The following is a 14781-nucleotide window of genomic DNA, read 5'->3' on the forward strand; positions in this document are numbered from 1 at the left end:
AAAGTATTAAAGCAATAAGATTTCAAACTCCACAAATAAGAGATGCTTTATTGAAACTAGTAGAAATTAGTGATGATCCAAAAACTAAAAGTGAAGCGAATTGCTTAGTAACATATGAACTCGAAAATTTTGAATTTTTATTGGGTATGACTATTTGGTATGATATATTATTTGTTGTTGATTTAGTTAGCAAAAGTATGCAGTCAAAAGATATGCATATTGATGTTGCCATAAATCAATTAAAAGGTTTGATTTTTTTTTAAAACAAATATAGAGAAGAAAGATTTACAACTGCTATGATTTCTGCCAAAGAAATTGCATTTGAAATGAATATCGAACCCGAATTTCGTAAGAAACGTGTGATATCTAGAAAGAAAAAATTTGATGAGAATGTTGATAATGAAATCTCAAAGTCTCTTGAAGAGTCCTTTAGAGTTGATTACATTTTATACATAGTAGACAAGGCTATTTTTTTAATTCAAAATAGATTTGAACAATTTGAAGCATATGAAAATATTTTTGATTTTCTATTTATTGGTAAAAAAACTAAGATCACTAAATGATGAAAATTTAAAAACACATTGCCTTAATCTTGAATTTTTCTTAAAGCATAATAATCAATCCAATATTGATGGTTTAGATTTATTTTCTGAGTTGAAAGTATTAAGGAAAATAGTACAAGTAGAAGATAATAGTTTAATTGATATACTCAATCAAATAAAGAGACTTGATTCTTTCCAAATGCCTATATTGCTTATAGAATATTGTTAACAATTCCAATTACCGTTGCTTCAGTGGAAAGAAGCTTTTCAAAATTAAAATTGATAAAATCTTACCTAAGATCAACAATGTTTCAAGAGAGATTAAATGGGTTAGCTATATTGTCAATTGAGAAAAACTTATTAGGAGAAATTGATTATAAGAAAATTATTAGTAACTTTGCATCTAAAAAAGCTAGAAAAATTGACTTCAAATAATAAAAAGAAAATTAAAACAATAAGACTCCTTATTAAAGTTTGGCTTTAGGCTCCAAAATACGTCGGGCCGCCCCTGCTGTGCGTACATAAGAGTTACTGGACTGAGACGGGCTTTAATGGAGTGACATGGACTGTGAGGAGTCCCATAGCAGAACCTAGCTTGCTTGTAATTGAGTGTGTACACAAGAACGACTACCACGATCGGCATCCCCTAATGTTCTTCTTGTAACTTCTGTCAGTACTGTCCTCAAGAGAAACTAATGAGCGACATCTGAAAAAAGAAAAAAAAAACAATTCGTTGGCATAGACCACTCATTAACTGAAACTTGTTACCTTCAATACTTAAAAGTATGAAGTCATAAAATTCATTATACTATCTAATTATAGATCATAAGAATTTTGAAATTGTTCAGAACTAAAATCTAAATCTCCTTATGTTCATTCATTTTGCAACAAGAAAGAAGTGATTGAGAAGTTGGCTTTCCATGTATGTGCTGGAGCACCGATGCAAAATGAAACAGAAATTTTATTTGATATAATCAATATATACTTGCAAGCTTCTGAGCTAGCACAGGGGTAACTTAATTATTTGTGTTTTCCTTCGGCTCCTCCCTGATAATTGGTAAATTGAACTTTGATTCCTCCACCTTAAAAAATAAGAGAAAAAAGGAAAAAAAGAAGGATACTCCGTGGAGAGAACTTAAAGCATACTGTCAGTGGTTTCTTCAATGATCAATCTGTGATCTAAGTAAAAGAGGCAAGAAAGGCAGGTTTATTACAGTCCACTGAACGTTTTGGACCTTCCGGTTAGTGCTAGTACTAACCGAATGGTGTGAGAAATGGCAAGATTGGGAAAAAGAAGGTACATTCTAGACGAGATAAGGAAATTGAAGATTGATCTTGCATTTAAATGCCCATTGCTCCTCGAATCCATCCCCGTTAGGGAAAAATAAGCTCCAGTAATTGTTCAGAATGAAAAATGAAGTATCCATGATAAAACTGAAAAGAAGTAGAGAGGCAAGCAATGAAACCTGAGTTGAGTAAAGTAAATTGTCCAGTCCAGGATCGCTTCAGTTCCGTGATCTGCAGCATAAATTTCACCTGAAGTTAATAAATCTCTTGATATGGCATAAATCACAGGGGACGCCATGGAACCAAGAAAATTGAAGGAACAGGGAATGAAACATATACTACTATCTTAAACTAAATAGAAAGGCAACTGGAAGATACGCCATAATGTGAAAGGAAAATAACATTCTTTGCACGAGGGAAGGGGGTGGGTGGAGGCACTTGTCTCACCATTGGTATGGAGACTCTTCTTAGGTTTTGACTTTAGGGCGAGCAGACAGATGATGAAAGGAGAGAACAGGGCTGTTTAGAGACCATGCGGAACACCAAAGTCTCTCAGGGTATCAGCTCTAGGAGAAACTCATAGCTAGGACTATGCCAGAAGCAGGGCAATTACTCTTTGCTGCAACCTTCCGCTCTTGCACACCAGTAAGATAGCCATTTGGGTTGAACTGGAGTTTGCATGATTGAAAGAGGAATACGTAAGAAAAAGTGGAGGGTTGGGGGGGAGTCGGTTACTCCACATATCCGACTCACCATTGGATATGCACTCCACATATCCAATGGTAAGTGTGGTCAAACATTTTCTTCTTCCTCAACTCCTAAACTACAGCATATGATGTAAGGAAACCTTTCCAGGAGAGGCAAACTGAAGGTTCGACACCCTATGACCAAAATTTTGGTAAATTATCCAACTGGATGGTAGGGACACCGTGTAGAAGAGGTCCAAGGATTGGTACATATGATGCTATATCTCTAAGGATATGCACAGTACAAATCTTCATCCATTTTATTTCCGTGTCAGTAGCTCCCCCAGTTATTTTGAAAGTTCTCCACCTTGACAAAAAATATGCTAACCAGCAAAGAGCGACATGCAAAGACTTATTTGTACTGAATGTATTTCACAAAGAACTCCATCCGGGCTCCTTCGCTATCCCAGTTCCTTGCATTGAACTTCTTATTTTCAAGACTTCTTCCCATTGGCCGACACTGGCCCAGATATTTGACAATGAGATATATGCACCAACTTCACTTGGCTCCAACTCTATGATCTTTTTTGCTGCCAGTTTTCCTAGCTCAACGTCGCCATGCACTTTACAAGCAGCAAGTAGTGTTCCCCAGACCAAAGCATCAGGTTTCATTGGCATCTCACTTATGATCCTCTCAGCCTCAGTTAATCTACCAGAGCGACCGAGAAGATCCACCATACAGGCATAATGACGGTAACCAGGCTCAATTCCGTAGTCTTTCATCATTGAAGTTAGAAAGAAATACCCTTCTTCAACCAAACCAGCATGGCTACAAGCAGAAAGAACACCAATAAAAGTCACTGAATCAGGCGTGATTCCTGAATTCCTCATTAACTCATAAACTTGCAAAGCATCTCCCCCTTTTCCATTTTGAGCATAGCTTACAATCATAGCAGTCCAGCTCACCAAATCAGGTGCCAAGATTTCTTCAAATGCTTTGCAGCAATCATCAACACTTCCACATTTTGAGTACATCATAACCAGTGAACCTCCTGTCGATGCTTCTGATTGTGATCCCATTTTCATACAATATGCATGCACTTGGATGCCAATGCCAGATCTGTTAGAAAGAGCAAGAACCCCAAGAATGGAAGAAATTGTAAAGGAACAAATATCTAAATCAGCCATCAGCATTTGCTTGAATAGCTGAAGCGTATCTTCCACATAACCCCTTTGAGCATACCCGGTGACAATGGAAGTACAAGAAAACTTATCTTTAAGGGGTAACATATCAAAGAACCTTCTCGCCGAAACTAGATCACTACACTTTGTATACATATTCACAATGGCACCATTGGCAATGCCGAGCTCACCAACACCGTGCCGAAAAATGAAGCCATGAATTTCTTTGCCAGTTTTCACGGTCTGAAGAGAACTACATGCGTTTAGGATAGCAGTTAATGTCATTTCATCAGGAGTGACGTCCTCCACGGACATCTCTCTGAACAATTCAACAGCTCTATCTGAAAAACCGTGTTCTACAAGACCAGCAATCATTGAGGCCCATGAGACATTATCCTTATCCTCAATCAGCTCAAATATGATATATGATTCCTCTATATTACCACATTTCGAGTACATTGTGAAAAGAGAACTGCTCACATTAACATTAGAGATTAAACCCGATTTAAGAGTGTAGCTATGTATCTGTCTACCCAAGTCTAGACAGTCTACAACTCCCAAGACACTAGAACAACAGAACTTATCAGGTTTCAAGTCCTCCTGAAATATTCTTTGAAATAGATGAATTACCTTGTCAGAATTACTATTCTGGGCAAGAACAGAAATCATGTTAGACCATAAACCTAGGTGCTGCAGATTTTCAGCCTCTGCAAAGACTGCCTCAGAGAGGGAAACTTCCCCTATCTTCGAGTACATATTGATCAAAGAATTTTGAACAACTGGATCCTGATAAAACCCAGTCTTATAGATCCAAGAATGGATTTGGATTGCTTCCTTTGCCATAGCAGGATTAGCACATGCAGTAAGCACACTAGTGACAGTGTAGCTGTTTATCTCGACCTCTTTATTCCTCATTTCCGCAAAGATTCCAACTGCAGAAAGAGGATCACCATTCTGGACGAAACCATTTAGCATGGCAGTCCAAGAAACAACATTGCTGACTGGCATCTGCATGAATTCCTTAAATGCTTCATCCATAACCCCACATTTTGCATACAAATCAACAATAGCAGTCCCCACGAAAACATCTTTTTCCAGGCCGCATTTTATCACCGCTCCATGAACCGTTTTGCCAAGCCGAAGTTCCAAGAGTGCAACACAAGCATTCAATACACTAGGAATTGTAAATTCGTTAGGCTTTAAAAACCCACCCCACATTCGGCTAAAAATATCCAAACCAACCCAATACATCCTATTTTTTATCGCTCCTGCTATAATAGCATTCCAACAAACCACATTATCACACAAACAATCATAAAACACCCTTAAAGCATCACGAAACCTACAACTTCTTGAAAACAACTCAATCATCCCACATCTTACATATCCATCAGAGAAAAACCCATTTTTCATCACAAGCCCATAAACCTGCTCACCCCACAATGTAGATGTTAAAGCACCACAAGCAGAGAGAACACTACCATATGTAAACATATTCATATCAAACCCCAACATGTGCATCCTACAAAATAACCTCCAAGCATCCTCGTACAATAACGCTTTATTAGAATTTGAAATCATAAGATTCCAGGAAAATGTATTTGGGTTAGGCATTTCATCAAGCAGCTTCGCCGCATTGTCCATTCTTGATTTACAGTAAGCATCAAGCAAAGAGTTTGCAGCATATACATTGGATTCAAGATTCTGGGTCTTTATGAGATGGGAATGCGCAATTTCGGGTTTTGAGTGAACAATATTTCTGGGGTTGGTGCGTGCATTGAGGAGCTGAATAGGGTGCTGGTCTGAGAAATTAGATGTGCCATCAACTAAGGCAATGGAAGAGATGAATTTGCGCCCAAAAGCTGAGAATTTCTGCTCTAGTTGGTGGCAGCTGACAGAGTTCATTAGTGAAATTGGATCATGGCAAATATGCAGGGAGTGGAGGGGTAATGAGAATGTTGAAAAGCGCGGTAATGAGAATGTGAAGAGAATATTATACTATTCGACTAAATTTAACCTCCGAAACCAAATTTATCCCTATAATTATATTTAAATATACCTCTAACTCTAGCAAACTTTTAAAAGTTATCTACAATTTCCCATATTCTTTTATTTAAGACTTATTGTTATCCTTCATTCATTAATTTTTGAAAGAAAAGTAGTATAACGTTGATAGCTCCATAAAACGTTAGAGATCGAGAGAAGCCAAACTAATAAAAGAAAATACTCGATCTTTTAAAGATGAAAGAGCATAAAATCAGTATTAAATTCTAAATGTCATCCTAATGGACCATAATTGACTTTGAATACACGAGGTTCTATCTTTTGCACGTTTATTAAACTTGCGGACCATAACCAATGTTGATATTTCAAAGATGAAAGACCAAAATGCATATATACAACTCGAAAGTGTGGGAGAATCCAAGTTCGCAAATAATATTGTCTATCCCTATGAAATACTACTAATTAGGTAATATTTTCAAAGTAAACTTCAAAAGCAATCATATGATTCTTTGGTTGTTTCTTTTGTATAAGTGTTTATAGAGACAGATCGAGGATTTCAGGAGGATTGGTGCACCACTATTCGATCACCGCTTGATTTGGTCCTTTAAAATTTTGCCACGACAATAACTTGACAAGTAAATAACAATCAATATTGTTATTACAAAAATTTATCATTCCATAGACAAATGTCTAAATAGTTTCCCTACCTCAATGATAGCATCATTATTTATAGTTACAAATATTGAGCTCGATATATTAAAATTAAATAACTATTCAAAAAGAGAATGGTAATTGAAAAAAGAGGGAACTTGACATTGAAAAGATTCAAATTAATTCATTTTTTTTTAGTTTTTGAAACTCAATGATTGAACCAAAAAAGAAAATGAAGAAAACACAAAAGAAGAAAAAGGAAATGAAAGAGAATCCCAAAAAAATCAAAAATTTAATTAAAAGATATGTCATAGAGTGAACCAAAAAACAGAAGAACGCACGGATAAAAAAGGAAACAGAAAAGAAAGATAGGGTGGATTTCAGTTGAAACAGAAAAGAAAGAAAAAAAGAAATAGAAAACTGGCTTTTGGGGTTATACGGAACAGGATTCGAACACTGGACCTAGGGGCCAAAGGTGCGCGAAGCCACCACTAAACCAAATGTTGTTTTGAGCATGGGTTCCGACATGAATTTATAAGTACTTTATCCGATAAATATCACTGTAATACACAATCTAAGGAAGGGAGCATGTGTTCACGTGTCCCATGCCCCTCCACGTGGATCCTCCCCTAGGTGTTTATCAAAATACAGTCTATAGTATTTTGATATGCATAAAGTAGTTCAAGATCTGACAATGCATAATGTAGAGATATGAATTAAGTTGGTCGATATTACCGGGGACTACATATTGTGATGTGATTAGTTAGTATGAAGATTTATAATTTTGGGATTCTCTCACTTTTTTATAATAACTAAAGATATTGGTTATATATTTAATAAAGTACGTCTCCTGCTTCTCTTTTTCCTCTTCCTACTCCAAAAATGATGGATAAAGGAGAAGAATAAATGCCTAAAATAAAAGAATTGTTGGATTTTGTGGATAACCGTCAGGACTCGGGATAATTTTAAAAGTTTGCTAGAAGTAAGGATAAATATGACTGGATAGTATAATGGTAGGGATAAATTTAGCTGCATAGTATAATAGAGGGTAAATATAGACAATATTCGAAAGTAGAAAGATAAATATGACTATTTTTCCTAGTATTTGTCTAGACTATATAAAAATGTTATTAGAATAATATTTTATGTTTACTTATAAATACTAGTAAGTAAGAAAATCACTTATTTTCAAAAAATTTCTTTCATAACAATCACAGACCATTTATTATGGATTTACGGCACATCTGTAGTTATAGTAATATTGAGACGATCTTTGACTCTGGGTTTTCAGTCTATCCTTTTTTGTTTATTTACCTTTATCATCTCATATATATTTATTTATTGTAAATATAGTATAGTATAACTAACTTATATACTATATTTACAATAAATAAATAAATACGCTTTAAAATAACTATAATACAAAGCTACACTTTGGGTTTTATAACAAATACCTTCTCTATGGGAATTTCTAACCCTAGCCGCAATCTCTCCCCTTCTCACCTCTGTGCAGTTGTCCCCTTCTTTATTAAGAAAATTCTGAAAGATGAAAAACTGTTATAAAATATAACTCAAAGTAACAATATGGAACAAGAAAAAACAAGCTAAGAGATATAGAGAGAAAGAGAGGAGAGATTCTTATTTCTTCTTCAATTGTGTGTATTTTCCTATCTATTACAAGGCCTTTATATAGGCATGAAAAGTGAAGAAAATATGTCATTGAATATGTCATTAAACATAGAAAATATGTCATTGAATATGTCATTAAGCATTTGAGATGAAGATCATGGAGGAAGAGTAGATATCCACCATAATTTGATATTTCTTATAATACTCCCCCTTGGATGTCCATAGATAATGTGCCTCATTAAAACCTTATTAGAAAAAAAAATCCTAGTGAAGAAAAAAGAGTACACAGGTTTAGGAATACGCCTTTTGGTTGCCTCATTAAAAATCTTGCAAGGAAAACCGAGTGGGACAAAACCTTGTAAGGGAAAAAGAGTACATCGCGTATTAACTCCCCCTGATAAGAGCATCAATTCACATCCTTCAGCCTTCACATCCCAATCTTGTACACTAGTTTCTTGAACGTTGATGTCGGTAGAGATTTGATGAACAAATCAGCCATATTATCACTTGAACGGATCTATTGCACACTGATATCACCATTCTTTTGAAGATCATGTGTGAAAAATAACTTTGGTGAAATGTGCTTTGTTCTATCTTGTTTTATGAATCCTCCCTTCAATTGAGCTATGCATGTTGCATTGTCCTCATTCAATATTGTGGGTAGTTTATCACACTTCAAACCACATTTGTCTCGAATAAGGTGTATTACAGACCTCAACTATACACATTCTCGACTTGCTTCATGAATATCAATTATCTCAACATGATTAGATGAAGTAGCCACGATTGATTGCTTAGTCGATCGCCAAGAAATTGCAGTGCCTCCACATATAAACACATAGCCTGTTTGAGATCGAACCTTGTGTGAGTCAGATAAATACCCATCATCGGCATAACCAACAAGATCGGGACTGCAATCAATTCCATAAAATAAGCCCATATCGGTAGTCCCTTTTAGATACCGCAATATGTGTTTGATTACATTCCAATGTCTCCTTGTAGAAGCAGAGTTATATCTTGCTAAGACATTAACTGAAAAATTTATGTCAGGCCTTGTCGTGTTAGCAAGATACATTAGTGCATCAATTGCACTAAGATATCGTATTTCAGGACCAAGAAACTTTTCATTCTTTTCTTGAGGTCGGAACGAGTTCTTATTCACATCAAGTGATCGAACAGCTATCAGAGTACTTAATGGATGTGCTCCATCCATGTAAAACCGTTTCAATACCTTTTCTATGTAGGCAGATTGATGAACAAAAATTCCGTTTGCCAAATGTTCAATTTGCAAACCGAGACATAATTTTGTCTTTCCGAGATCTTTCATCTCGAATTCCTTCTTTAAATAATCAATTGCCTTTTGAAATTCTGTAAGAGTTCCAATAAGGTTTATGTCATCAACATATACGGCAAGTACAACAAACTCCGATGTTGTTTTCTTTATAAAAATACACGGACAAATGAAATTATTTATATAACCTTCATTTTAATAAATATTCACTAAGGTGGTTATACCACATTCTTCCTGATTGCTTTAGACCATACAAAGATCTTTGCAATTTGATTGAAAACATTTCCCTAGACTTTGAATTATGCGCGTCATGCATTTTAAATCCCTTGGGATTTTCATGTATATCTCATTATCATGTGAGCCGTAAAGGTAGGCTGTAACCACATCCATTAAATGCATGTCAAGCTTTTCATGGACAGCAAGACTAATGAGATAACGGAACATTATAACATCCATAACAAGAGAATACGTCTCTTCATAATCGACATCAGGCCTTTATGAAAATCTTTGTGCAACAAGGCATGCCTTATATCTTTGTACCTCATTTTTCTCATTCCTTTTACGTACAAAGACCCATTTATAGCCAACAAGTTTAACACCATTAGGTGTTTAGACTATAGACCCAAAAACTTCATGTTTCGCAAGTGAATCCAACTCAGATTGGATTGCTTCTTGCCATTTTGGCCAATCACGTCTTTGTCAACATTCTCCAACAAATTGAGGTTCAAGATCCTCATTATCTTGCATAATGCTAGATGAAATATTGTATGCAAAGATATAATCCACCACTATATTCAATCGATTTAAATTTGTCTCAATATCGATTGGATTTATTGATAGCTCCTTATTTTCTTGAGTCTCAGGCTCATCGATATCCTCATGAATCTCAGGATTGGTTAAATCATAGGTTTCTTTATGAGACTCTTTCGTAGTGTCATCTTGATCATTTATTTTCCTTTTTCTAAGATTTCGATTCTTAGAACCCAATGGTCTGCCACGCTTTAGGCGTGCTTTTGACTCATTAGCTATGACACTAGAAGATTGTCCAACAGGGACATCAATACGGATTGGAACATTCTCTGCAGGGATATGTGATTTCTTTATCCTTTTCAGATCTGTAAATGCATCCGATATTTGATTTGCTATTTTCTATAAATGAATAATCTTTTGCACCTTTTTTCACAAATAGAGGCACGTGGATCAAGATGAGACAATGATGGATTTTTTCACAAAATTTTCCGTTTGATTTCACCAATTTCTCCCCCTAATTTTGGGGAAAATGCCTCATCGAATCGACAATCTGCAAATCGAGCAGTGAACAAATCTCCCGTTAATGTTTCGAGATAGCAAATAATGGAGGGCGATTCAAACCCAACATATATTCCAAACCTTCTTTGGGGACCCATCTTGGTGCGATATGGCAGTGCTGCAGGCATATATACAGCGCATCCAAAAATTCTTAGATGTGATATATTAGGTTCATGACCCAAAACTAATTGCAACGGAAAATATTTATGATAATTTATCGGTCTGAGACGAATTAGCATTGCTGCATGCAAAATGGCATGGCCCCAAACAGAAGTGGATAATTTTGTTTTTATGAGTAGCGGTCTTGCTATCAATTGCAGACGTTTAATCAAAGACTTTGCAAGACCATTTTGAGTGTGAATATGAGCTACAAGATGTTCTACTTTTATCCCAATTGATAAGCAATAATTATTAAATGCTTGGGATAAAAACTCAGCAGCATTATCAAGTCGAACAGACTTAATTGGATTATCGGGAAACTGTGCCCGTAATCGAATTATTTGTGCCATTAATTTTGCAAACGCCAGGTTGCGAGATGACAATAGGCACACATGAGACCATCTAGAAGATGCATATATTAAGATCATAAATTATCTAAACAACCCACTAGGTGGGTGAATAGGTCCATAAATATCCCCTTGTATACGTTCCAAAAACGTAAGGGACTCAATCCCAACCTTTGTTGGTGATGGTCTAATAATCAACTTGCCTTGATAACAAGAAGTGCAAGAAAACTCATTATTTAAAAGAATCTTTAAATTCTTTAATGGATGCCCATTTGAGTTCTCTATAATTTGTCTCATCATAATTGATCCAGGATGTCCCAATCGATCATGCCAAAGCACAAAAGTATTGGAATTAGAAACCTTTTGATTTACGATAGAATGTGCCTCAATTGCGCTAATTCTTGTCTAATACAGGCCACAAGATAAAGATGAGAACTTCTCAATAACCCTTTTCTGGCCAGAGACATTCTTGGTAACGATGAGATATTCGAGATTATTCTCATCTATTGTCTCAATATGAAATCCATTTCGACGGATATCTTTAAAACTCAACAAGTTCCTCTTGGACTTGGAGGAGAACATTGCATTCTCTATGATAAGTATTGTTTCCTTAGGCAAAGTTATATTAGCTCTTCCAGAGCCTTCAATTAGATTACTACTACCAGAAATTATAGTAATATCTGTCTTACACATACTTAAATGAGAGAAATATTTCTTCTCTTTGAATATTATATGTGTTGTACATGAATCAATTAAGCAAATATTTTTACAATTGAACTTTGATCCAAGTTTGCTTTGAAAGATATCCATATTTTCTTCCCATGGTTTGACATACAAAAGAAGTATATGAATAAATATTAGTATATTTAGAGAAAAAGGAAAAGAAATAAAGTTAAACCAATAATTCAATAGTGATATTTTAATGCATTTTCTGGCAAATTCTAATTATTATACAAATAATTACGCAACAAAAATAATACAATTATAAGTACATTACGCATATAACTAATACAACTACAACAAATTTATTTACATATATAAGTTATTTGAATTTTCCTACACATTGTATGAAAAACAATTGATCCGTATAAGAAAAAGAACATACTAAGCTACTTTTTGTTTTTATTCATAATATTTCATCCATGTACATGAAAAAATATTGAGGGTGAAGTAACAAAAGTTATTCCAGGGTGCTTGTAAATATTTTCTTAAAGAGAATTAAAGTAACGTAAAGGAAAATCAAAAGGCGTTAAAAGATCACTGAGACTAAGACACTAATTACTTAGATATTACTCCTTGTTTGTAAAATTTATGAAATTTTGAAAATAAATATATTTTTAAGAACTACATAATAAGTATTATTAAGTGCAATAAAAATTACAAGATATTTATTCATTAGATACTACGAATAGAAAAACATAAAAATCAAATTACTCAATCATCTTTAACCACAGATCCATCACCGATCGAGTGATTTATTTTTCCATCAGGGTGCTCAAAAACATCTGCCACATCCAAGTGGGTGATGTAAAATTTATTGTCATAGATAAAATTAGCTTCAAGGCGTTATTCTTTAGAGATGCTTGATAAAGCTCAACCAAATATTTTGGTATGCGACAAATATTTGTCCAATGCCCTTTTCCACCGCAACGATAACATTTAGTTTCTGAACCATTTGCCTTTGGCCTTTTCCACTTTTGGTGGTTATTTTTCTTTGGGGGGTGATTAACACCAGAAAAATTTCTTCCTTGGCCACGACCACGACCTTTTCCACGCTTAGAATAATGGGAATACACCTCATTCACTTCAGGCAATGGTGTAGACCCAATGGGTCGATTTTCGTAATTTCTCATGAGCAAATCATTGTTTCGTTCAGCCACAAGGAGAAGAGAAATCAACTCAGAATACTTCTTGAAACCTTTCTCTCGGTACTGCTGTTGCAAGACCATATTGGAGGTATGAAACATTGTGAACGTTTTTTCAAGCATATCATAGTCAGTGATAGTATCTCCATAAAGTTTCAATTTAGAAGTAATTCTGAACATCGTAAAATTATATTTAGAAACAGACTTAAAGTCTTGGAGCCTCAGATGAGCCCAATCATATCGTGCTTGTGAAAGAGTGACCAACTTTAAGTTGTCATATCTTTCCTTTAATCCATTCCACAAAACAAGTGGATCTTTGACTGTGAGATATTTTATCTTCAACCCTTCATCAAGGTGATGGCGATCAAGGTCTTAGCACAGTCTTGGGTAAATGCTTTATTTTTGTCTTTAATGGCGTCTCCAAGACCCATTGCATCTAAATGGATTTCAGCATCCAACACCCATGTCATATAGTTCTTGCCCGAAATTTCAAGGGCAACGAACTTTCTTTTCATAATATCAGTCATAATTAAAAGAGGAGAAAAGTTATACCTTAGTCTTCTCAAAGAGCTTCTTGAGACGGTAGAGTCTCGTGCTGATAACGTGTTATAAAATATAACTCAAAGTAACAATATGGAACAAGAAAAAAACAAGCTAAGAGATATATGGAGAAAGATAGAAGAGATTCTTATTTCTTCTTCAATTGTGTGTATTTTCCTATCTATTACAAGGCCTTTATATAGGCATGAAAAGTGAAGAAAATATGTCATTGAATATGTCATTAAACATAAAAAATATGTCATTGAATATGTCATTAAGCATTTGAGATGAATATCATAGAGGAAGAGTAGACATCCACCATAATTTGATATTTCTTATAATAAAACCCCAATATTTCAACAAAAGATTCTTGAATAAAATTCGCACCAAAATGATTAAAAAGATTCAAGCATTTGGAGCCCAGATTTATAATCCATATCTAAAACGACCCATTAAACAACACCATCAATACAACAATTTGAGGATACTGAGAGAGGATTTGCCTTCTATGAGAAGCATGAGGCTCATCTGTGTATGACCAAAAGAAATCATTAGCCATTACTACACCTTATTCTTCCTCAAATTCCATTTTTAGCTTCACTGATACAGTCATTAAGCGCGACTGTATTCAATGATATATCCATTATGCCTGAAAAATATAGTTGATATAGCTTTTTCATCACAACTATATTCATTGACACAACCATTATGCGCGAATGAATATAGGTTGATACAACTTTTCCATTAAAATTGTATTCATTGATACAACCATATGCGCGAACATATACAGTTGACACAAATTGCGCGACTGTATGCGTTGATACAGGATATTAATGCATTAGCTACAAATAATAATTAGACAAATTATAGTTACGTGTGGTAATTAGGCTCCAAAATATAGTGCTTTATGAAAATATAGTGCTCTATTTATTTTTTGAGAGAAATGAATCTGAAGAGCTGGAACTTAATTGGGGGCCGTGTTACTTATCAGATTAGGTTGTCATTATAGTTCAATTATCAAGTTGAATTTCTCCATAAAAAGTATGCAGCATTTATTGGCTAAAAGTTAGTAACTTCTATTCATTTGCGGGTAACAATTTTAATTTTTAACAGAGTTGCCGGTGTTGAAAGAAGTTCCTCCTTATGATGGTTATGTTTCTTAACAAACGTCTTCAGACAAAGTGGCTTCAAATTACCCACAGAGCTAGTAATTAATTTTGTAAAATGTGTTGGTATATGTGGATGCAAATAAGTTGTCACCGTATACTTTGATGTCGTGCTATATTTCCA

At 34.8% G+C, this 14781-nt stretch overlaps 1 protein-coding gene and 1 long non-coding RNA gene across 2 annotated transcripts; both read right to left on the minus strand.

Annotated features, from left to right (window-relative positions):
* Positions 1–881: 881 nt before the first annotated feature.
* Positions 882–2758, minus strand: LOC107775361 (uncharacterized). Its single transcript, XR_012706685.1, has 3 exons — positions 2277–2758; positions 2009–2060; positions 882–1248 (listed from the first exon to the last, which is right to left on the minus strand). It is a non-coding gene; the product is annotated as an uncharacterized LOC107775361 (long non-coding RNA).
* Positions 2759–2802: 44 nt separating this feature from the next.
* LOC142161626 (pentatricopeptide repeat-containing protein At1g74600, chloroplastic-like) lies at positions 2803–5735 on the minus strand. Its single transcript, XM_075248206.1, has one exon. The coding sequence runs from the start codon at positions 5600–5602 to the stop codon at positions 2948–2950; it is 2655 nt and encodes an 884-aa protein (XP_075104307.1). The 5' UTR covers positions 5603–5735; the 3' UTR covers positions 2803–2947.
* Between the last annotated feature and the right edge of the window lie 9046 nt (positions 5736–14781).

This window comes from Nicotiana tabacum, chromosome 24, assembly GCF_000715075.1.
Source record: "Nicotiana tabacum cultivar K326 chromosome 24, ASM71507v2, whole genome shotgun sequence".
Taxonomy (NCBI): domain Eukaryota; kingdom Viridiplantae; phylum Streptophyta; class Magnoliopsida; order Solanales; family Solanaceae; genus Nicotiana; species Nicotiana tabacum.